This window comes from Episyrphus balteatus, chromosome 2 (assembly GCF_945859705.1).
Source record: "Episyrphus balteatus chromosome 2, idEpiBalt1.1, whole genome shotgun sequence".
NCBI classification, from domain to species: domain Eukaryota; kingdom Metazoa; phylum Arthropoda; class Insecta; order Diptera; family Syrphidae; genus Episyrphus; species Episyrphus balteatus.
In genome coordinates this window covers 119555193-119581453 of record NC_079135.1, presented here as the reverse complement: position 1 = coordinate 119581453, position 26261 = coordinate 119555193, and the positions used below count along the sequence as shown (strand labels likewise).

Genomic DNA, 26261 nt, shown 5'->3' with positions numbered 1-26261 from the left:
TTGTTTCGGCACGTAGTAGGATAAGTTGGGCGCCAGGATTTGATGAAAGGTTTTTGTAGAGGAGCTCAATACAAACATTTTTTTTCTTTGGGAGGGGGGTCTATCTCCCCCCGTTTAGGTGGGAGGGGGCATTTTTCTAAAAAAAAATTATCAAAATAAAAAAAAATTATTAAAAAACAACGGCAACACTTACAGTAATAAATGATACCATTTCCAAAAGGCAAAATTGTGCATTTAATTCTAATTTTTAAATCAATATAATATTCCCAATAGTTTTTGAAATAATCGATTTCAAAGTTAAAAATAGGGGAAAAAATTTTTTTTAAAACTCATTTTATACTATTTTTGTCCAGACTGTGAATTTTAGTAAATAAATTACTTAAACAAAAAACTGCCTCAATTGATTCCTTATCGAACCGTGAAAACTATATGTTTCTACGTCTTCTAGTTTTTGAGAAAATTGAAAAATAAAAACAAATAAAAACAAAAAATATTTTGAAAAAAGAAAAATCTGATAAAATAATTTTTCAATTTTCCCAAAAACTAGAAGACGTAGAAACATATAGTTTTCACGGTTCGATAAGGAATCAATTGAGGCAGTTTTCTGTTTAAGTAATTTATTTACTAAAATTCACAGTCTGGACAAAAATAGTATAAAATGAGTTTTAAAAAAATTTTTTTCCCCTATTTTTAACTTTGAAATCGATTATTTCAAAAACTATTGGGAATATTATATTGATTTAAAAATTAGAATTAAATGCACAATTTTGCCTTTTGGAAATGGTATCATTTATTACTGTAAGTGTTGCCGTTGTTTTTTAATAATTTTTTTTTATTTTGATAATTTTTTTTTAGAAAAATGCCCCCTCCCACCTAAACGGGGGGAGATAGACCCCCCTCCCAAAGAAAAAAAATGTTTGTATTGAGCTCCTCTACAAAAACCTTTCATCAAATCCTGGCGCCCAACTTATCCTACTACGTGCCGAAACAACATTTTTGTTCTATACCTAAAAGTTCCAATTTCTGTATCTGGGTTGAAATCGAAAATTTTTTTTTTCTAAGCCAATTTTGAAGTGATTTTCATAAAAAATACCTCGATCAATTGGGAAATAGATATAGTTTTAGAATATATTTTTTAAATAGCATGTTGTTTTGAAAACATATACTTTAAATTGATGCCGAAGTTGGGCAAATGACAAAAAAAATTGAATTTTTGAACTTTGACAGCTTATAAATTCTAAGTGGTTTAACCGAGTTACATGTTTTATACATTGTTAAAAAAGTATATTTATCTTCTATCAGAAACTGTAAAAAAATCGAAAATGGGTAAAAAAATTGTCGAAGCTAGAATTTTTTCAATGGATGAAGGTCCAAAAAACCGTTTTTTGCCCGTAACTCCAGATTTTGGGGGTGTTAGGGGATTTTCAAATACCGTTTCGTATTCAGTGCGACTAGCTCTACAAAACCTGATAGGTCTCCGCCCGCGTATATTTTAAAACCTCATTTTTGTAACACCGTGTAATGTGTTGTTTAAAATAATAGTGGTGTAACTCATTTTTTTTTTTTTTTTGAAAAATGTGTGTTTTTTGCTCAATGGTATCGTATTTTGTTAATATCTTTCAATATAAGAAGGAATCAACTCCAAAAACGCAATATATTTTTGATAGTTACTGGTTTTTCTTTTTATATTGTGTAGTGTAATATGGTATTCCGTTTTTTAAAAGCTTGTTATATAGAAATGCAATTGGATGGAGTTACATCACTTTTATTTTGAGCGACACAAAATTTGAATTCAGTCGCAATCTATGTAAGCGATTGGCTTTAAAAACTGACCTTACCAAATTTTCAATTTTATTTGCTTTATTTTTTTGTTTAAGGTGCTCTTGAAACTTAAGCCAGAAGTGTAGGTACATATAAAAATAAAAATTTGTAAATAAAAGTTGTTGTATGCAGGTGACTATGTGACTCTGAACAAAGCCGTATGTTAAATATTTAGCAGAGGATACATTTTTGACATTTGAATGTCTGGTAAATAAAAAATTATTTTTGGCTTAATTTAGCTGTATGAATTTGGATACATTTTTAACGTAGATAAATATTTTTTTTTCCAAAATTACAAATATTAACAATTTACATCAAACTTCAAACACGCGTTGTCATGTGAATTTTATTTTTGTGTTGCCATTAATGGGTAACTAACAATTTTTTTCATCATCAATAAAAGGAAATATATTGAAAAATATAAATTTTTCCTAATATACACTCATAATGTTGTACTACTTTTTCAATTTTCTTTCTTTATTTTCAGTTTTTGATTAGTTATTGAAAAAATACACAAAAAATTCTGCAAAAAATTTATTCTCTGAAAATAAAAATTTAACCAGCTCCTAGAGCAGGATAAATTTTTGACAACTGAAATTATCCTTTCACCTCAAAAGTGTCAAAAATATATTCTCGGCTTAGTATTTAACCCGATTCACACACGGTCTAAGGCCGTGTGTGAATTGCGTTAAATAGTTAACACCGTGTAAAATTGTTGACACTATTGAGGTTAATAAAAAAAATTTCAGCTGTATGGATTATTGTTTAGAATTTTGTCTGCCTTTTTTCTGCCATGATACTCCTTTTTAATAAAAAAAAAAAAAACAAAAAAACAAAACAAAAGCATCTGCAAAAAAAAAAAACTCAAATTTAACCAGGTGCCAGAGCCCAATAAATTTTTAACAGCTGAAATTTTTTTATTAACCTCAATAGTGTCAAAAATTTTACATGCTGTTAACTATTTAATGCAATTCACACACGGCCTAAATTGAAAAAGCTATCCGACCTTTTAGACTGCTCATATAAACGGGGTATTTATACATATCGCTGACTAAGAAAAATATACATAAACACAAGGCTGGTTCAAAAAAATTGATTTTTGTTTTTTGATTGTATACTCCGATAGATTGCCAGACATCTCTAGAATATACTCACCAAATATGAAATCTTTGTATTAATGGAAAGGTCCTTCGCTTCGCAATTTTCAATTTTGTATATTATCCTTCTACTAAAAAAAATCATGTTTTTATAAATCGGCTTTTTAGCAGGTTTCTTTACATATTCTTGTAGGAAATTGAACGCTCAACAAAAAAGGCCTTGGACACCATTTTCGTTTATCTAACCGTTTAAAAGATATTTGACGTCCAAAAATCTTAATTTTGTAAAAAATTAAATTTAATTAAAAAATTAATTTTAATTAAAAAATTAATTAAATTATTAAACATACATACAGCCCTATAATTCTCAGCAAGTGATATTAAAAAAAAATGTTAGTGGGAGCTAATACCAGACTAAAAGTTCCGTAGAACTGTCGGTTTTTCTAGAGTGGGCCATTGATTTTCTAGAGTGGGCCTGGCCCACCCAGGACCCCCCCTTCCTACGCGCATGCATGTCGTTCTTAATGCCTTGCGCGGGAAACTTAACATTTCCTTAATTAGGTTGGTTTCACCACGATTGTTATTCCTGTTCTTGGTTGATTTAAAAAGCCATTCGGCTTTTAATAACACTGACAAAAGAAATTTTAAGAGTCCCAACATTTTTAAAATAGTTTTCCAGCAATATTTCCTTTGGTGTAGAGGTCAGTTTAGTTGTGGGGCTATGTTCCTATAGATAACCGTTTTAGGTCTTTTCTAGGAAATTTCTATTCAAATCAATTCAGTCCAATCAAGTTTTGGAATCAAGAAAAATACCAAGAAAAAAATCATATGCAATATAAAGGTTCATTCATAGATAGCCAGAATTTTGGAAAGCATTTATCCCTTAAAAACCTCTCAGTCCATTTTGAGTTCAAAACCTAAACTTTCAAAATTAAGAGCCAATTCTGCGAACCAAAAATGATTTCGAAAAACAAAGAAAACTCAAAAACCACTCCACTAACTCGCATCCTCCTGAAAGCCTTTTCAAACAAAAAAAAAAAATACCAAAAAAGATGAACTTAGACCCTAGCTGCATTTATCCAATACATCAAATTGATTACCCGCAAATCCTTTTTGATTTATTTCCGTTGAATGGTGCTCACTCGTTTTAGCCATTCTATAGCCACGCTATAGCTTTTTGCCTCTCTTTTGTGTGTGTGTGTTTGTTTTGTGTAAAGTGAGTGGTGTGGCTTTTCTTATTGTATATGTGGTGATTTCAAACTAAAAACCCATCAACCGAAAAAAAAACCTTTTAATGGCTTTTTCTGGAAATCGAAAGAAAAAAAAGAAAAAGTAAAACATTTAGAAAAATCAACACATTGCCACCATAATGGCCTCGAGGAGACCAAGTACTTTCACATGCATCAATAGAGAAAAAGAGAGCGGTTATAGTGAAGAAATACATACTGGACTTACAACAAGAACCCAACGCCCGCGTTGGATGATCCTCGAAACCGTCTTTTTCTTGTTTGTCGTGTCGTCTGCCCCGTTCTAACCGCACCTTTGTGAGCCATTAGATAGGAGGTATATAGAGTGCAAACTTTTTGAATGACTTTATCCGGCTTTTTTCGGTTATTTCTCGCTACTTGCTGATGCTGCTGCTGGTATATATGCGGAACTGGGGATAAAATAATGCGCCATTCCTCGTTTAACAGGACAAACCGGGCTATACGGATGATGGCGTGGCAAGTCATCTCCATTATCTGTAGGTCGCAGCATATCCTCGAAACGACACGATTACGAGGTTCTTGCATTACACAGAGGTTGTTGGTTGGGAAAAAAATAAATATTTTCTACTTCTGCTTTTGTAGTCCTTTTTTGCCTTTTTTGAATGGAGTGATGCATCCTCGGGTCATTTGATTCAAGTTAGTTTAAGTTTGACTGGTTTTGTGTTTGTATGTGTGTGTGTGTTTGTGTATAAAAGTTGTATTGAAACGGGTTAACTTGGCTTATACGAAATTCTACGAATTCGTTATTTACCATTCAAGCCACCAAAAGGAAACTTAAAAAAGAAAAAGAAAAAAAAAACAGGATATTTTAAAAAGGATTTGCCAGAGTTAAGTATACAAGCATATGACGATGATGATGATGAACACACAAAAAAGTCCTTTTCTTTTCAACAACTACTGCGAGGATTCATCCTTATGTTGTATTATAGAATTTTTTTTTTTTTTGTATATCCTTATCCCATGGTCTATTGAATAAGATGTGGTGTGTGTTTCTGTTGAATGCACGGATACACAAAGTAGGTTCATCCTGCATGGTACATGCTTTTTTATCGAGAACGAACGGACAAACTTGAAGTCAAGGTAAACAGCAGACATTTTCTACTATATTCTAAGGAAAGGTGGCTCAGAGCTCTTGCTTGGATGACGTTGAGTGCTCTTTCTTATTTTGAATATATCCGGTATCTGGGTCATCAGTTTCATCATGGTTTGGCTTTTAACATCAACATATATAGATTATTTATACGATAGCGCCCAGGGACACAAGAGAGAGAGAAGAAAGATTATAAAATGTACGAAGTAGGTAGGTACTTGTATACAACAAAAAAAAAAATATTATAATATCCTTCGTCCTTATTTGTGAAGATGAAAAGAAAATCACAATATTGACTTGATGGCTTCCAAGCATATTATGATTTAATTGTATGTAATTGTTACTTGTTTTTTTTTTTTATTAGTTGGTAGGAATATTTATTTTAAATTGGATTTTATAGTAACGAAATTATTGATGACCCTTAAAATATACATATTTTAAGGAAGTTTAAATTAAACATTATTAAATGTCAGTTTAATAATTTAAAACAGAATATAATCATATTTTTGTTGATTAATGAAATCACATCAGATTAAGTCAATTTTAAATTCGAAATAATACAAAATAATAAATCAACCTTAAAGTTGAACGAAATTAAAAGAAAAAAACACACACAAATAAATCAATTTAAATAAAATAAATACGCTTACATCAAAATAATTGATTTTTTTTTCATTGAAAATTTATTTAAAATACATTGACATTTATACAAAAATATGGTAATACAATTATAAAGGATAATGAAAATAATTAAATAATTTAATATTTGCATAGAAATTAATGAGCCTTACACTATTATTGTCCTTTTACATGCAATTTGTTAATAATTTTTTTTTTTTTTATTTTTCAATAACAAAATTTTAACAATTGACGAGGCTAATAAATGTGTTTACTCAATTTATTTTTTTTTTAACATACATAGCTTAAATAATAACTCCAATTGTTTTGAACCGAATGATTCAAATAATGATATACTCGTACATAAACCCTTACAAAACCACTCTCATCAAAAATCCATTGCAAATAATTGCAATCTGATACAGCTAACCGAACTTGTATTAAAATATTAGTTGAGCGCATCAAAAAAGGGTTGCCAATATTTTGTTCTCTTGTCGATTCAAAGGTATACAAAATATTTTCCAAGCTGGTTTATTGGAAAGTATGGAAGCTTATAGCTGAGAAAAACGAACGGAGAGATGATTTATATTATATCTCTCCTGTCAAAGTCGTCAAAAAAACATTTTTACTTCATATGATCAACAAATTTTGAGATTCTGGACTTTGTCAAACAAATATCGTATAAGCTCAAAAAAAAAAACAGATTTTTTCAAGGAAAACAGGCTGATTTATGGTCTGTTCAGGGGCTTGTTTCAGAGTTTACTGCATCAATTACATCAGCTAAATTACATTAATAAATGGGGCTTTTTGGACTTTTCGAAGCACTTTTTAGAACATATTTGAACTGTAAAGACCATAACAAGTATTTGCCGAGGTTCAATTGGACTCAACTACTGATTTTGAGGTCGTTTGTGTAGTTGTTGGTGTAGTAGGTAAATTCGAAAAGTGCCCCAGGTTGATAAAGTCCTGAGTTATTTTCCGTCCACTAGGACCGTTATGCGTTGAAAATACATGGTGTTACACAAAAATTATGCTACAAGTTTGTGGAACATTATTTTAAGATATTAGTGTTTGTGGCCTTTGATCTTTCTTTTACTTTTTCCATCTCTTCTTACTGGGACAATATTGAGTTTTAAAATTTTAATACTTACCTACTAAGCTTCTATTGGTCTATTTGGGTTAAACTGTAAGTTCGTGAATGATATAATGAATGATTCCAAAAGCTATATCTTCTGCCTTAAAGGACATTTAGGAATAAAATCCTAGGGAGTGAACGAAAAGGTACATGAGCATAAAACCAAAGGTTGAAGTCCATAAGCAACTATTACCCCATTTAGGAGGTCAATAAGTCTACAAACCAACTATGGACTTTCAACCCACCCACTTGGGTAAAAAACCGACAAACAAAGTGAGCCAGATGTCTCTTGTTTCAAATTTAGTTTTTTGAATATTTGGTGAAGACTTTTTTCGAATACGGAGTTTTATTTTTAAAACTTATTAAGCGGAGATTTTGAAAATTCTCAAAGAATTTTATATTAAAACTTAAAAAAAACTGAAATTTCGATTTATCAAAACTGCTTTTGAAAGTTCTTAACAAAATTGGTGATTGAACATTCAACAGAGAATCTTTCAGAAATTTAAATTAATATTCATTTTTTAAACACGAAATTAGCATACATACCCTACATGTAGCTTGAGAGGTTTTGAATAGAATATACAAAAAAAGTTCTAATATTAGAATTTTGTTTGTTTACAAAATACAGGGTGTTTCACAAGAAACATGTTAAAAAGCAAGAGCGTGTAGGTTGAATTGAGATACAAATCTCCCCTCTTTTTCCTTTATTATTGACTTAATTTGGAAAAAAATATTTAAACAAAATAATATGCTATACCTTGTTTTTTTATAATAAAGCTGTTCTATTAAATAGTTTTAAAAAACTTAAAATTTTTGTATGTAAATAAGTACTAATTTTACTAATTTTGCTTTAAAAATGTAATGCTTTTATTTGTTTTTAACAAAAAATAGAAAAATGACAGGAAAAATTTCGAGAAATTAAAAGAAAAAAAAATTCCTTTTTCAAAGAAAACCTTTTATCTTTTGTTTTTACGTGGATGGACTTTTACCCGTATAAACTTAGCATGACAACTTTTGAAAAGTTAATTTTTTTTTGGCTCAGTAATTGCCGCATAATTGCCGTGTTTATACCGTGAAGTCAAAAAATTGCCACGCTCTTAGTTTGGTCAGAATCGATGAAAAAAGGCTTGTCATGCTAATTTTATATGAAGTTAGCATGTGAACTTTTAATTTTTGATCAATTTCAATTTTTTTTTCGGTAATTATTTAAAGTTTAATTGCCGTAATAATGCCGTGAAATCGAAAATAATAAATCTCTATTTTTTGTTAACCCTATTCCATATAAAGTTAGCATATACTCAAAACTTTATACGATATGAGGTCAAACACAGTTTTAATTTAAAAAAAAAAAAACCAAAAGCGCGGCAATTTTTTTGAGTTTGCAGTTTTTATATTAACCCAATGCGGCAATTAATTGGCCAAAAAAAATTTAAAATTGACATTTACCTTTTTTTAATATTATTAAATATTCAGAGTTGTCTATTTATCGCAAAGTAGGCTCCTTAAGCATTTCACTCACTCTTTACAATTGTGATTTCCGATTTATCAATACATAGTTGGCTCTTTAATTTTTGAACTCGGCAATTTGGTTTCTTTAAAATTAATAGTGGAGTAACTAAAGCTCAAAAATTGGCAATATTAGGGAACCCGGCCGAACAGCTTAGATTTTGATGATCTTTTTTTTTCAAACGTCGGTAATTAAAAATACTTTAAAGTCTATGGATTAAAATATTGCCGGTGTTGCCGTTTTGATTTTTTAAATTTAATTGAAGATTTTTGTGAACAAAAACAATTTTTTTTCAAAAATTTTTCTCAAATTTCATAAATTAATTGATGCCAAAAGATTGTCTAGGAAATTCAAGGAAAAAAATATATGGGAGTGAGGGACAATCTTCCATAGATTAAGCGATAGATGCAATTTTCTTATTAATTGACTTCAAACACAAAAAAAAAAATATTTGAACACAACGGCAACACCTACAATATTCAAATATACATTTTTTAAAAGCTAGAAGCTTAGTCATATATGTAAAATTAAGTTAATTGAATGAACGGCTTTTGAAAGAATGGTTATTGAACTCAGATTTTTGAAAAAAAAAAAAATTATGGAAAAAATTTTAACATGTCGTTTTTTAAACTTGGTCGTAATATAAAATGCATTTATTTTCAAATTTTTGGCCGCATTTATTATAATTTCAAATTATAAAAGGAAATGTCAATATGTATTACGGTTTATGAAAAAAATTAAAAATTATTTCATTTTCGAAGAACTTTTTTTAATAAAAGTTTTGAAAAAAAATGAAACTTGTTTTTTTTTTTAAAGTTCAACATTTAAACATAAAATTATTTTTTATTCATTTAGTAACCCTTACTGTTGAAAGTTAAATAGCAAAAATTAAAAGTTCCTATTTACCATAGTCTTTGAGAAAATTAATTATTTCAATGCAAAAATTCAGTTTTAATAAAAAAAAAACCATTGAAATTGAAGTAATTTTTCATTTTTTTTTTCAAAAGTGTGATATATTTTACCTTTTTTGCTTCGAAATTCAACTGATAATATTTATGGCCAAACATTTTTTTTAAATAAATTCATATTTTATTAGAAAAAGTTTGGAAAAAAGTCATTTTAAATTTTTCTAATAAGATTTTTTTTTTATTCTGAGTTTGAGGATAATTTTTTTCAAAAAGTATTGATTAAATTTAGTGGATTTAAATTTAAGAGATAAGAATGAGCTTCTGGCTTTTTAAAAATGTATTTTAAAATATTGTAGGTGTTGCCGTTGTTTTCAAAAAAATTTTTTTTTGTTTGAGGTCAGAATGTTAGAAAATTGCATTTATTGCTTAAACGGTGGAAGATTGTCCCTTACTGCCTTTTATATATTTTCCTTAAATTACCTAGAGAATCTTTTGCTATCATTTGTTTTATGAAATTTAAGCAAAAAAATTGTTTTGTTAAAAAATAATTTAATTTTAATTTAAAAAAAAACAATACGGCAACACCGGCAATTTTTTAATCTATAGACTTTAAAGTATTTTTAATTACCTACGTTTGAAAAAAAAAATCGTCAAAATCAGAGCTGTTCGGCCGGGTTCCCTAATAATTTGCTTTAGTTACTCTACTATAAAGCATTTTTCAAAAAAAAAAAAAAAAAAAAAAAAAAACACAGATATGAGCAGATACAACCCATTTGCATGTTTAAGTACCAACAATTTAAATTTTATGCCCGTCAATGATCATGAAAATTAAAATTAATGATGAACTTAACTTATCTGAAAAAAAAAAAAACAAAATCCCATACAAAATTAAAAGTGCATTAGTTTTTTAGACCAATTTTCAAAGCGGTTATTTTTTATTTTAAAATTTTTCATACCTATTTAGCTTTATTTCTTCAATAAAAAACAAAAATGTTCAACCTTAGTAAATCCAAGGAAAATAATTTATATCGTAATAAGCTTTTCTTAAAGAAAATCCATAAGATGAACCTATTAATTTTGGTCCAAATTGAAAACAGACAAAAAGATTATAATTTTTTAGTCATGCAACATAAAATATTTTTAAATAAAGTCAAAGTGTTTAACGATTGATTGGTTTCCCAAAAATATCCTTGAGTGCTTCTTATAAAGCTTATACCAATTACATCTTGTTGTTTTATTTAAGTTCTGTCTCTCTTTTTCAAATCAAAAATCTCTTCAATTATAATATTTTAAAGCAGATTGAGGGCCACTTAAGAATCTGGAAATAATCAATTTTACCTCCTTACTAACAACACTTAGGTATATAGATTAAAATAAAAATTAAAATTTCTGAGAGCTGGCAACTCACTATCAACTTTCCACAGAATATTCATTTAATTTGAAATTATTACCCCAAAAATGCTGAATGCAAAAAAAAAAAAAAAAACAAAACAAAAATTGTATACAATTTGCCTCAAATCCTTCTTCCTCTAGCTTAATATTAGTTCAGGAAATATACGTTTATTTGTGATCAAACAAAGCTAGTCAAATGCATTGATATAAATAAATCTCAATTCAATATAACAGCAAATAGAATCATTCTATATCTACCCTTAAAAATCCTCGTAAAGCAATTTTTATCATGAAAACAGAAAATAGCAAAACACCATACACCGCCATTGCACACCGGTGTATGATGAATATACAAAAAAAAAAAATCAATTAATATTCAATATTGGAAAATAATTTCAATTGAAAATGTTTCTTGTTGTTTTTATTTTTGAAATATATTTGTTTTAGACTTTATCCTGCAGAATTGGGTGGTGAGTGGGTGGTTAAAAAAAAAACATGATTCGAATCATCATCATCCTGCAGGATATATTCAATTTTCAGCAGAAATTTGTTTTTCCATAAATAAAATGAAATTTTCGTATTTTTCGAATGTGTAATTTTTCGGATAACAAAATATTGTATCTGCATAAAATATGAATGGATCATTGGTTCACCGGACATCGACATGTTTTTTTTAATATTTTCACGTATGGAGGGTTAAACATTTTCACACATTGTTGTCATTTTTTTTTTTTCAATTTTTTTTTTGTCAGAGACACTGGAACATGATAAACTCATGGGATCATTGATACTAAGCACTTAAATGACATTCGAATAAAATTAATGGTGTGGAAAAAATGGCTCCGTTTTTCTTCCAATTTATAAAAGTAATATGTAGTAGATTATAATTGGTCTATTTTGGGTAGAATGTGTTGTATTTTTTCGTTGACATAATTGGAAATATTTTTTTTTAACATCCTGTTTGGATCGATTCCATTTTCCATGCATTGTTGTATGCCAAAAAGAATTGATTTAATTGGCTTATATTTTTAGAGCATGTCAACACAGGGATAGTAATAAAGGATATGTTTTGTATTTTTTTGTACATCCTTTTGTTTGAACAATTTATTTTTTGGCCACAAGGGGTAAATACAAAATTTAAGCGTCATCAAAATAATTGAAAACTTGTGGTTTAATTAAAACTGCAAAACCAAGCGATGAAAATATTTTCATGTTGAATATTGTATTTCTAGAGGCTATAACAACTTGTATAGTTTTGATGAATTTACTTCAATTTGAATTGTGTGTGTTTAGTAAAAAAAATATATAAAAAATAATCCAGTCAAATAAGGGTTTAACCTCGGAATGAATGTTAGTAGAAATTTTTTTGCTCAATATCTTCCTTTTGCCATTCTATAACATATCTCAAAAGTCTAGAAAAATCTCATGTCCGCTTGTCGCGATTTCAAGGTCAAATCGCGAAATGGAGATTTTCAAAATTAGCAAAAATAGGCTATGGTATTATATACACATATGATACGATATGATATGATGATTTCAAGGTATTTTTTAATGCTGATTCCAAAAAATCTAAAATCAAGACAATCTGACGTCTCTGGAAAAAGTTATACCTGTTTTTCATCTGTCAACTCATATTATTATAACAGTTGCAAACTTACTGCCGAAAAACCCTTAAAAGTTATGGTAGATGAACCAAATTTTGCATGAAGATTTTAGAATCCATCATTATTAAAAATCAAAACAATCCATTACAAAAAATATATATGCCTACGAAATAATGGTATTTTTTGATGGAATGGCAAATTTTAGGATATGCACTAAAGAAGATTCTTGTTCATCTTAGGAATAAGTGCAAATAGGCTAATTTTTTCATTTTAATCTTTGTTTGGATATTCTTTAACTACCCTCAAAAATCTAAAAAAATCTCATGTCCGCAAATCCTAATTTTGGAGGTTAAACTAAGTTAGGCGCAGACTTAAAAAAATTAGCAAGAAAAGTTTAAATTTGTATATGTATACCGACATAAGCGACATGATTTAAGGGTATTTTTTAACACTTATTCCAAAAAAACTCACAATAAGTCAACCTAACCATCCCTGAAAAGTAATGCACCTTATTCATGTTGATCTGACACAAATATCTGAAGTGTTGTTTTTCAATTTTTTTAAATCTGCACCTTATCTTCAAACCAGGAAAATTAGCACTTACGGACATGAGATTTTTTTTAGATTTTTGACATAAGATATAGAATATCCAAACAAAGTTAGAAACAAAAAAATTAGCCTATTAGCACTATTCCAAGATTGTACTAGGATGTTTTTTAGTGCATATCCCAAAATTGCCCCTTTTTTAAAAAAAATACCAATTTTTCATAGATATGAATGTTTTTTTCATTGCATTTTTTGATTCCTTATAATAATGGATATGAAAAGCTTCATGCAAAATTTGGTTCATCTACCATAACTTTTAACCCTCTACTGCATACGAAGCCAAATATGGTTTTGTCCATTTGTATGCACTTTTCTCTTCTCTGTCACAAAAAAAATTATAAAGATTCAATGCAATCCTTTTCTTTGTGTTTCTGAGAACCCATAAAGATAGTTTTTTCGTGTGTCCGACACAAAATAAAGGTGCATTTTATGATCACAGGTGAGTCGATCAGTCGTGTGCATTGAAATCGAAAGTGTAGAATATATTCATACTTTAAGTGTTAATTACTGCGTTTGTTTTTGGAAAGAAAAGTGGAATTAAAAATTTATTTTTGATCGATTGTCTTATTATGTACGCTATGAACCAATTTTTATTGAAAAAAATTATTGGCCTGGTCTTGGGAGGGCAAAAAGTACGGAAGCCATATTTGGCTTCGTATGCATTAAGGGGTTTTAAATCTACACAATTTTTTAAATTTTTTTGTTGGAAAATTTTGTTCCTTTACATTTTTTTTTGCTTGGAAGCTTCAGAAATTTAGCCCCTTCACTTTTAGAGACATTTTTTTTACGTTAACCCCAGGGTTACGCCAGGGGCGTAACCACAAAAAACTTAAGGGGAGGGAGGCTTACCTATAATATTTTTCAATCACTTTATTACTTTTTAGTTTTTTTAAGATCTGGGAGTGGGTGAAAATGTTGGAGCAAGACTTACTTTGACAGTGGAAAGAATGTGAACCAGAAAAAAATATATATAACTTAAATGCAATGTATTTATCTTACTTTATTTTGTTTTTTAATGATGAATATTTATCTTTTGATTTTTTTCATTTTATTCTTTACATAATCTGAATAAATAAAATTAGTAAAATTTCTTACCCCTTAATGCATACGAAGCCAAATTTGGCTTATAAACAAATTTTTTAAACAAATTAATTTAAACAAATTTTTTAAATGTAAACCGTTTTGAAACAACCCAAAGAACCCATGTAAAGCATTTTTTAATTTTTTCGTCCGCTAATATTAATTCATGCAGTAGAGGGTTAAGGGTTTTTCGGCAGTGACAGATGAAAAACAGGTATAACTTTTTCCAGAGACGTCAGATTGTCTTGATTTTAGATTTTTTGGAATCAGCATTAAAAAATAATTTGAAATCATGTATCATATGTGTATATTAGGGTGGGTCAAAAAAATCGAAATTCTTTTTTTTGATTTGGTACTGCGAAAAATCGATTGCTTAACACCTCTAGAATATACATACCAAATATGAGCTCTTTATATAAATGGGAAGGTCCTCCGCTTTGCAATTTTCCATTTTTACATCAAGCTTCTACTAAAAAAAAAATAATTTTTTTGTTAATTGACTTTTTAGCAAATTCGTTTTCATATTCTTGTAGGAAATTGAACGCTCTACAAAAAAGGCCTTAAACACTTTTTTCGTTTATCTAACCGTTGAACAGATATTTGAGGTCCAAAAATCCAGAAAATCTTTAAAAATTAGTTTTTTGTTCTGAATTTTGTAACAAATTGAAAAATTATAATAATCAAACGCGCAAGACATATTCTTGTTGGAAATTGATTGCTCCACTTGTTAACTTTTTTCATTAATCTAACCAATTTAAAGATATTCGAAGTCAAAGTTAAACAAAAGTATAAACACATTTTATATTTTTAAAAAATTTCCAATTCACTGAAACTTCATTATTTTCAAATTAACAAGATATATTCTTGTAGGGGCTTAAACGTTCTACAAAAAATTCCTTGGAATCAAATTGATTGCTTTAACCGTTTAGGAGATATTCGTATCCAAACCAATGCTCACTGATTTCAATAGTTTTCTTATGACCCGTATGCATTGCGATTTGGATACGAATATCTTCTAAACGGTTAAAGCTATCAATTTGATGCCAAGGAATTTTTTGTAGAACGTTTAAGCCCCTACAAGAATATATCTTGCTAAATTGAAAATACTGAATTTTCAGTGAACTGGAAAATTTTTAAAAAAATAAAATGTTTTTATAATTTTTTTTAACTTTTGACCTCTAATATCTTTAGAATGGTTAGATTAGTGTATATAATACCATAGCCTATTTTTGCTAATTTTGAAAATCTCCATTTCGCGATTTAACCTTGAAATCGCGACAAGCGCACATGAGATTTTTCTAGACTTTTGAGATAAGTTATAGAATGGCAAAAGGAAGATATTGAGCAAAAAAAATTTCTACTAACATTCATTTAGAGATTTACCCCTTTTTTCTCCTTATTTGACTGTATTAAAAGGAAAAAACAAATTTTTTAAAAGTATTTAAACCTTGAATTAAATGCTGAAAGACTTAAATCCATTTAAAAAGTTGGTTTATGGTCACGTTTTCAACTGACCGAAATTTCTTGTGCTAATATAATACAAAATAAATTGAAGTGCATATATTTGTATCTTACAAATGATTATTCAAATAAAACACTATTATTTTAGACTTCTTCGTATTAAAAATTTTATTCACAGTATTTTAAATCAAGATGAATTTCCTCTTAAAAGTCGGTATTGATGTAAACGTAACTTTTTTTTCTTATTAAAGATATTTTTGGTGCTAGAAAGGTCCTCATGGAAATAAAGGAGATGGGGCGTTTTTGGGCCATGAGCGTACATTAATGAGACTAGTCTCGAATTGAAGCTGGAGCTTAGTATATTCAATATATGAAGTTTTTTTTTAAATCGAAAGTCAGGGTCCTGAGATATAAGGCTCCAAAGTTCGTTCTGATAACCATTTTCTGTCCCTTTTATATGCAAATATCATTAGAACTATAAGAGCTATATGTATGTTTTTGATGTCAAATGAAAGGTTGTTGTTGTGCCTTTTCAACAATATATAACACATATTACACATAAAAAAGAAACGGCGAAAAAATAAAGAAAAAGTAAAATATTAATGAAAAAGAGAGTAATCCTGAACAAGTTTAAGGTTGACCTGAAAAAAACGACAAAAACTAAGGATGAGGCTTTGTTCCTGAAAGCCTCTGCAATAATAATCCGCTTTTACAAAAATCGGATTAGATATTTTTTCGAGATATCCCCATAAAAGGGTTTTTTTTTGTGAAAAATTCATACCAAAGCAAGACACGAGTACGATAACTTAGGCGCCGAGAATTGACAACGGCTATTTGTAGAGGTGTTCAATACAATTATTTTTTCTTACGGGAGGGGGGGGGGGTCAATGTCCCTCCTTTTATGCGGGAGGGGCAATTTTCAAAAGAAATACTTGAAATCATAAAAAAATTTAAAAAACAACGGCAACACTTACAGTTATCAATGATACTTTTTTCAAAAGCTAGAGTTATACACTTGATTTTAATTTTTAAATCAAACATTTCAATCAATCGTTTTTGAAATAATCGATTTCAAAATCAAGATTTGGGAAAAATAAGATTAAAAAAATACATTGGATACTATTTTTGTCAAGTTTTTCAATGAGAAATTGATTGATGAGTAAATTGTATCAATAATTTCCTAATCAAACACTGAAAACCATATCTTCTTATGCCTTGCTTCTACTTTTTGAGAAAAATGAAAAAGAGAAAAACTAATTTCTTAATCAGATTTTTATTTTCTTGGCTGTTTACCATTATCAAAAATCAGAAAAGATCGATATTCATACATAGAGAAACTAGATTCCCATTGTACGCTCACCGCAGGAGAGCCCTGATGGTGCAGAGAATAGTCCCCAAAAACTTAATCCACTGAAGGATTTGAAAAAAGTTTTCTTATTTTACAATTTTCTCAAAAACTAGAAAGCATAAGAAGATATGGTTTTCAGTGTTTGATTAGGAAATTATTGATACAATTTACTCATCAATCAATTTCTCATTGAAAAACTTGACAAAAATAGTATCCAATGTATTTTTTTAATCTTATTTTTCCCAAATCTTGATTTTGAAATCGATTATTTCAAAAACGATTGATTGAAATGTTTGATTTAAAAATTAAAATCAAGTGTATAACTCTAGCTTTTGAAAAAAGTATCATTGATAACTGTAAGTGTTGCCGTTGTTTTTTAAATTTTTTTATGATTTCAAGTATTTCTTTTGAAAATTGCCCCTCCCGCATAAAAGGAGGGACATTGACCCCCCCCCCCCTCCCGTAAGAAAAAATAATTGTATTGAACACCTCTACAAATAGCCGTTGTCAATTCTCGGCGCCTAAGTTATCGTACTCGTGTCTTGCTTTGGTATGAATTTTTCACAAAAAAAAACCCTTTTATGGGGATATCTCGAAAAAATATCTAATCCGATTTTTGTAAAAGCGGATTATTATTGCAGAGGCTTTCAGGAACAAAGCCTCATCCTTAGTTTTTGTCGTTTTTTTCAGGTCAACCTTAAACTTGTTCAGGATTACTCTCTTTTTCATTAATATTTTACTTTTTCTTTATTTTTTCGCCGTTTCTTTTTTATGTGTAATATGTGTTATATATTGTTGAAAAGGCACAACAACAACCTTTCATTTGACATCAAAAACATACATATAGCTCTTATAGTTCTAATGATATTTGCATATAAAAGGGACAGAAAATGGTTATCAGAACGAACTTTGGAGCCTTATATCTCAGGACCCTGACTTTCGATTTTAAAAAAAACTTCATATATTGAATATACTAAGCTCCAGCTTCAATTCGAGACTAGTCTCATCAATGTACGCTCATGGCCCAAGTCCCATATAATTTTGCCCCATCTCCTTTCTGATTCAAGTACCTAAAGTAAATGTATTTTTGATTTTTGACTTTAAGGACTACCCAAATTTTTAAAAAATAAAATGCATCTGGGTCGCACTTACTTCCTCTTATGCTAAAAGTAACTCTAATGTTAAAGCTTTTTATTCAATAAAATTAGGGAACATTTAAAATTTGATATTTTCAAGAAATTTTACAAGTACCTAGTGTGAAAAATACATAAAATCTGTAAAACATTAATTTTACAAAAAAAAATGTCTGTAAAAATGTATTTTCACAGAATTTTGATATGCAGAATTTTGTTGTACCGAATTTTGAAATACAGTATTTTGAGCAACCAGAATTTTGACTTTCAGAATTTTGTTCGTACAGCATTTTGCACATACAGAATTTTGACATACAGTATTTTGGCATACAGTATTTTGGCATACAGAATTTTAAAACATACCCCAACCCAAATTTTTTAGCATAAAAAAAAAAATTGGTATTACCATTTTGAAGAAATAATTAATTTATACATAAAAACGAAATTTCAAAATTTTTCACCAAACCGTTTTCAAAAACTTGATTTTTCGAAAGAAAAAATTAAATTTTCCAAAAATTTGATTTTTGAAAATATTTGTTGAAATCGGGATATTCTTGTACGAGATATTTAGAAACAAGAAAAACCGTTCTATGGCAGGTAGAAAATTTTTTTTTTATTTCAAAAGTTAGCTCTTATGTGTAATACTACACACAAAAATTTTAATCAAAACCGATATCGCCGTTTTCGAAAAAAAAAAATACTTAAAAAAATTCCATCATTTTGGGATTTGGATTTGGAATAGCGGCAATATATACGTACAATAATAATGTATAGATATCAGAAATAAAATTGGTTCAAAATGACTTAAAAAACTAAAATGCATAGTATGCATTGCATACTGTTATTGTAAAAAAATTGTGGATTTTAAAGTCATTTGCTAAAGACCTCACTTCTTGTAGACTTTAAATACTTCTGTGCAATTACTAACAATCACTGGAAGCATAATATTTCAGCCTCAAAATCACTATTGAAGATAAACAATGGTTGGAACCTATACTTTATATGTACGATATGCGTTCGTAAGCTTTGAAAGTGGTCTTACGAGGAAACCATAAAATTCCAATTTAGAAGGAAATTGAAAGAAAAAATTTTGGAAAATGGGATATTAAATGAGTATTGCACTTCACTGCTCCATGCAATTTGCAATTTACTTGATAGAATCGGAGCAGTAATTAAAGAATGTCGAAAGATTTCAAAATAATTAAAATCAACTTTTTGAAAATGAGTCGAGTCAATTATATTGGTACCCATAGAAATTGATCTTGAAACAAATCATACTTTTTTAAAAGATTTTTGTTCTAAGTCCGACCCAGAACTCTAAATTTCACTGGCACATTTTTGAATCATACTTGAATATTTTAGGCGCTTTGCAAAACTACATACTTAAAAAATTTATGGAAACTGCTATAAAAATTAAAACAAATAATAAATTGCATACATACTTTGTTTGACATCAAAACCATTCAAAAATATATTTTTTTTTTTAATTTTAGGTAAGTGCGACCCAAGCCTGCATTTTATTTTATTTGATTTATAGGAAAGACATTTAAACCAATCAATGAAAAATTGGTAAATCGTGAAACTGTTTTAAGTACTAACAGCTTTTTATATTTGTTATATAACATAGGTTGACAAAAATAAAAATATTTTTTGTGCTTGGGTTTAATTTGCACTTTTTGGGTTCATGGTAAACCAAAACAATAGATAATCACCCTTTCCCCTCCTAAGATTTGCTTTTGTAGTGTTGGGAGCAAAAATACAATTTTCATACCCTGTGAGACTAACTCGAGTCTAATGAGCTATAGTGCAAGAACCGTGGATTGTTCAAAAAAACTGTGAAGGAATAAAATGTAGATAATTTAAAGCTCTACATTTTTGTTTAAGCACTTTATTCGACTTAAATTATAAGAAAAAAGTTATGATGAATACAAAGGCTTCTTGCTCAGAAAAACCCTGGTTTTTTGAGTTCAAACTGTAATATTTTTTTATCTAACTTTAAATTTGGAAACTTTTATACCTTTTTGAAAACTGCAATACCGGGACAAGTTTTTAAAATAATAAACCAGAGTCACACAATACAAATTTTTTTCGTCCTGTTTTTTCGTTCAACTCGGAACTGTTAATTAATTTGCAGAAAAATGGCGTATGAAATAAAAAATATTTTTGTTACTTAACTGTTTCTTATTGTTAGGCAATGTTTTAATGAAAGAATTGTAAAAAAAAACAAAAATCAATTATGGCCAGAGGAAGCAAAATACTGTTGCAAAGTAGGGATTTTTCGAAATTTCACAAGAGCTGTAAGTATTTGGGATGAAAAAGTTACCAAATTCTGAGAGATAAGTTAGCCTATCAGCCCATTTCGTTTTACTTTTTAGACACCCTGTATATGCAACAAAATAATAAAAAAACTATGTAAACAAATTAATTTAACTTTTAAAAAAATAAAGAATTTCAATATGAACTAGTTTGGCTACAGTTATTTGTGTAAGCAGTTATTTTTGTACAATAAAAATACCATCAGAGTGAATTACTTTTACCATAAATATTGAAAATAGGAGGTATCAAATAATGCCCCAAGCTCCCATTTGACAAAAATTCGAACAAAACGAAAATTTCTATTTAATTTTTCTTTTTTCTTCTTAAATTTCCTTTTTTTTATTTTTCTGAATATGGATATAGATAAAGCATTAAAATGAAGAAAACAAAACAAAAATCAGACAAATCGGTTAAGGCGTTCTCTAGTTTTTGCCAAAATTACGCACGACAATTTTTGTAAGACAGATTTACTTGAAAACTGGAAATTGCTCTGCTGACCTCAAAAGCAAATTAAAAAAAAAATAAAAAATATTTTCCAGATGAGTATCAATATATCTATCATAATTTCATAGTCACAACCCAAGCACAAATTTCGTGTTGACCTGTGTAATTGAATCTTTCGTTTCAAAAATCACTAAAGCCACACAATTAATAATTTGCAGAAGTCAATAAAAATTGTTCCATTCACAAATAAAATGAGATTTAGAGAATTTTTGAGCTGCAAATTCTTTAACAAATCATTTACATTTCTCTTCGCACATTTCTCTTCGATGTGATCACAATGACATCACATAAATGAGATTGACAAGTTATCAACATTTTTGAGCTGAAAAAAAATTTAAATAACACTAAGATTGAAGTCACTCTCATTTTTGTATTCTCAGTAAAACAAATATTTCTCCAATGCAATATTAATTTTTATTTTTATTTTTTTTTTACTAACTTCGCTTTAAATGTAAATACTTTTTTGAATACGCAGAAAGTTAAAAATACACAGTTTTAAATTTCCGTTTCCACGTTAGTGACGTAGTTTGAATGTTGCCTACATTCATCATTACTTTATAAAAAAAGTGTATTTTTAAACTTTTCTCCTGTCAGAGTGTTAAAAATATTCACAGAATAAATAATACTCTTAGTCATAATAAACCAATTTCGAGGCAATTGAAAACAAAAGCGTAGGTAAGGGTAAGGTATATCAGATTAATATTTTTTAGTTTTAAGAAATATTGTAGGTATATTTTTCAACTGAAAATGTTCAAATTTTCCTAGTAGAATAGGAAAATAGAATTTACTGTAATTTATTATTTTTTGATTTAAATAATTAAATTTTAATTTTCATTGATAAAAATAAAAAAAAATATTGGCAATTTCCTTGCAAACAATAAATTTGTTTTTCTCTTCAAAATCCATAATTTTCATATTTTTTAATTGTCTCCGTTCCATAAAATCGTTTTTTACAAATCAAAAATTATTTCTTAGAAAAATCCCCAAACCTAAAAGCCAATGAAAAATAATTTGAAACAAAAAAACTATCTATCTATTACGTTCCAATTCAAAAATAAATTCTTCTTCCACACACACGTTTACAAAAAAAAAATATATCTCAGCAATCTAAAAAGCAATCCTTGTTCATATTAATTTCCAGCAAAACATTCCAATTTTTCGACCGGTATACGTTAGAAACAGCAAAACATGTTTTTCTTGTTTTTCCTAGAGTTTTGTATTTTTTTTTTTTTTATTTTCCCATTATTGCATACCGATTTGCAAATTCCCCGAAGAAAAATCTTCTATCTCTTCACACAGAAAAATGAAATAAATAAAAACATTTTTCTTTTTCACAAAAAAAAAAAAATGAGAAACAATTTCAAACTCACCATCATCGTCATCGTCATCGATGGAAATATCTGCAGTATCAATAGCAGATCCTCTGGCAATGGCATCCAGGCCAGTAGATGTTCCACTTGCACCAGAAGCTGCTGCTGCATTCACACCATAACATTGTTGAATCCATGAAAAGTGTATTACTATAAAGACTATAAGAAGCTTAAACACCCATGTCCTGGTGTCACACATTGTCCATTTCACACACTTTCACCTTGCGTTAGATTTTATTTGATTTTATTTTCTCTTTTCTTTCTTTTTTTGAAAAATATTCAAGCCAATGAAGCTCTGAATAAACAACAAAAATATTACTACAAAAACTGGGGACGAGGCCAAGGATAATGCACGAAAAAAAAAATAAAGTAAACACTCTAGGAAAATTTATATAATAACAAAAAAAAAACAACAAGAAAATAAACCGGTTGAGAAAGAAGGAAAGGACTTTTTCAAAACTTGATTTTCCTCACTTTTAATGGACACAGGATAAACTTTCCTTCAAAAAAACCTCAGAAGACGAAAAATAACAACAAATATTCAGCCGATCAAAGAAAAATAACTCAACTTTATTCACTTTAACCGCACCATCAAAGGATATGAGTTTCCAGTAAAAAAGGATAATTTTCTTATTTTTTTTTTAATAATTTTATTTATTTTTTACTTTATTTTGTGCCTTTCGGCCATAAAAAACTTTTGTTGGTTAAGAAATATTTTATTTCTTCTTGTTTTATTTTCAACACACTCATATACACTGTGGGAGCTATGAACGAGCTACGAACACAAGGATGCAACTTTCTTAAATGAAAAATATCCTCGAATATTATTGGTTTTTATATTAATTTTTTTACTATCAGAGATATATTCTCGAATTGGAAACACCACAGAGAAAAAAAAAGGAAGAACCTAACACCGGCACAGGAATCAGTAGACTGGCAAAACAGTTTTAGCCAAACAGCATGGTTCATAATATTGTCAACAGAGAATAAACTTTGTTTTTTTTTTTTTTTTTGTACTTCTTTTTCAGAGAATTATCCTTTTTCTCAATGAATTTCCAGTGAATAGATGTGCGCAGGTTTTTGCTAAGAACTTCCAGTTTATTTCCAGTCTCACGTTGGGCGCCACGCGTTTGTTAAATTTTATGGCAGTATGTTTATGACAGTTCAACAAGAATTACACAGGACTCTTGCTGTTTGGGATTGTGTTGTGGAATTCATAATAATATGCAATTGACGTGTTTATTTTTAAAGGATAACTGACGACGTATGGTATTGTGTATGTGTTGGATGTAGGAAGCAGTTGTTATTGAAAAATGTTGTTTCCAGGAATAGAATATAAATTTGAATTCACTTTATTACGATAGTTGAAACTGAGGAAAACATAAATCTCCAACACGTAACACTGTTCTGCCCTGTACTACTACTACTACAAAAAGGTACCTGAAAGCTTAGGGTAATCGGGAAATGTATTTGTCCGAAAATTTGTAAGACTGCATCTCAGTAAAAAATGATCGTCTCATGACAAAACAAAAAGCATATGAAAGTTTTTTCTTTTCCTAGAAATAAAAGAATGTAGCTTTCATATGCTTTTTAGTTTGTAATAATAAAAACATTTTTTACTGATACATATATGCAAAATCACTTAAAAAAAGAGGTTGTCTGTAAAGCCGGTTTACGGACGATGATTTTACGTGATAACGTCGTAAAAAAACAGGTTTATGCTTTTAGATACAATGAGTCAATTGAAGCGTTTATTTATTTCAAACAATCATAATTTACAAGAAAAAGCTAAAAAAATTACCTTTTTTCTTTTCTCATTATATTAATTTTTTATTTTAAAAGCTTACAAAAAAAATTATACCATTAAAAAGCTAAATATTTCTTCTTAATAATAAAACCAATTTTAAATTTTTACAATGCGCAAAAAGTATTAAAATAATTTATTAAAAAAAATCATTTCTTATGAAAAAAGTGAAAAATTCATTTCCATCACACAAAAATTCATTTTTTTGATATAACAACCTATAATAAATTTTATACCACCTGAAAGCTTATTGCTTCAGCTCAAAATATGTATATATCGATCATGTCTATTATTCATCTCCAAAAGCGCTAGAATTTATTGAACTCGATCAATTTTCATCAAAAAAAGGAAAAAAAAAACATATAATTTTATGTTCTCACGCTATTGAATCAATTTTTATTAGACAACCTATAAAAATTTTTATATCATGTAAAAGCTTATAATTTTACCTTTCATATCACGTTTCAATCTTATTTCTGCGATGCCTAGAAAAAAAGTTAGAATTTTTTAAAGCCAACCATTTCGAAATTCCAAACTGAGATTACGGTACTTCCCGCCACCAGTGCAGGTGTTTTGAGGTATTTCGCAAGTTTTTTAATTTAACATTGTGTAGCTTGTAGTGAATGAACACTTATATGTGATATACTAAATGAAAGGTAACATCATCAGAATGCTCAATAAAGTTAAATCATTTGTATTTGCCTTAGATCAAAAGATAGAACCTGTTGAATAATAAAACTTTATTTTACCGTTATCTCAAAATAGTGTATACGAAATTGATTGAAATTTTTTTACAAATAAAGTCCTGGCAATTTTCTATCTACATTTATTTATCTGTTGAAGAGAGCTTGAGATTTTTTGAATGCTACAAAAAATTAAAAAAAAATAAAAACTCACCCACAAATACCCCAAAATAAGTAGGTGTTTTTCAAAAATTCATATTTCGAAACGCAGAGACTTAAAAAAAAATCCGTATCAGACCTCTAACTTTTTTTTATTATATTTCGAATGACGTTTTTCAAATTGTCAGAAAAAAAAAATTCCCCTACATATAATCACTACTTTGTCAAGGGTCTACCTCATGTTTTAGTTTTAGAAAACCATTAATAGCTTGGTTTTGAATTTTTTTAGAATTTTTTTAATACCATTGTCAATCTTGCAATAAATTTTCTATTGATAAAAAAAAAAAAATTCAACTCTTTACATTGTTTTACCCCTATTTACCCTATTAAAAGATGCAATTTTTTAAAATCCTTCAAATGTATTTAATTTTAGGTTATTATCTTTCAAATAAGCTATAGAAGATTTTTGTATTTCTAATAGTTTATTTTTAATTGAAATTTTTGCCGCACTGCTAAAAATTTCAACTGGAACGTTAGAAAATGGCGTCGTGGTGGCTCAAAAATCAGAAATTTAGCTTGTTCCTTCAATGTTTAGCTTGTTCCATTAATTTGAAGAAAATGTATAGATGTGATTTCTTTGGGAAATACATTACGAACTTTTTAATAAAGTTCGTAATGCTACTCTTTATAAAATTGATTTTATCGAATTTATCGTGAATTTTTTATTTCCCTAAAAAAACACCCTTTCTCCTAAACTTTTAATATTTTAGTTCTTATAATAAACGAATTTTTTTGATAAATATAGATGTCGTCGCTGTTAAAGAAAACCGGCATAACTAAAAAATCTTAAATCGTAAAGTGGAACGAAATACAGAAAGGCTGATAAACAAAAGAACATAATGTGATCTGTTTTCAAATTTTTGTCTTCAACAATTTATTGAATATTTTTATAAATATAAAAACATAAATACCTAATATTTGAAAACGCTAAATTTGGAACAACAACAACTTTTTTTTTAAATTGAATTAATAATGTTTTTTTAAAAAAGCTATATAACGACATTGATTTATTGCAGTTGTTTTTCAATTTTTTTTTTCATTACTTTTACGCTTAAATGGGTTTGACTGCATCTGTATAAGGTTTCATAGCTTTGGACTGAAAAATCTCATACAAAATGCTAGGGTTTCGGTTTAAGCCCGAACCTATAAAATTGCTTTACCATATTATTTTTCATATCCCCAAAACAATCATAATAAGTAGATCACTGTGGCGTATGTGGAATATTTTTCTTATTAAAATTCATTCAAATTAAAATAAATTAAATTCATAAAATAATAAAATAAACCAATTAAGAAA

At 28.4% G+C, this 26261-nt stretch overlaps 1 protein-coding gene across 2 annotated transcripts in view; it reads right to left on the bottom strand.

Moving 5' to 3' along the window:
* Positions 1 to 23172, bottom strand: part of LOC129910130 (uncharacterized) — a 122652-nt gene extending 99480 nt beyond the window's left edge. The window contains exons 1-2 of one of the 2 annotated variants that reach the window (XM_055987396.1): positions 22733 to 23172; positions 22259 to 22553 (exon numbers count right to left, since the gene is read on the bottom strand). In XM_055987396.1, coding sequence (XP_055843371.1) covers positions 22259 to 22457 — 199 coding nt within the window. In that variant the 5' untranslated portion in view covers positions 22458 to 22553; positions 22733 to 23172. The remainder of the gene's footprint in view (positions 1 to 22258; positions 22554 to 22732) is intronic. The other variant, XM_055987397.1, reaches the window with a different exon arrangement.
* Positions 23173 to 26261: the final 3089 nt, after the last annotated feature.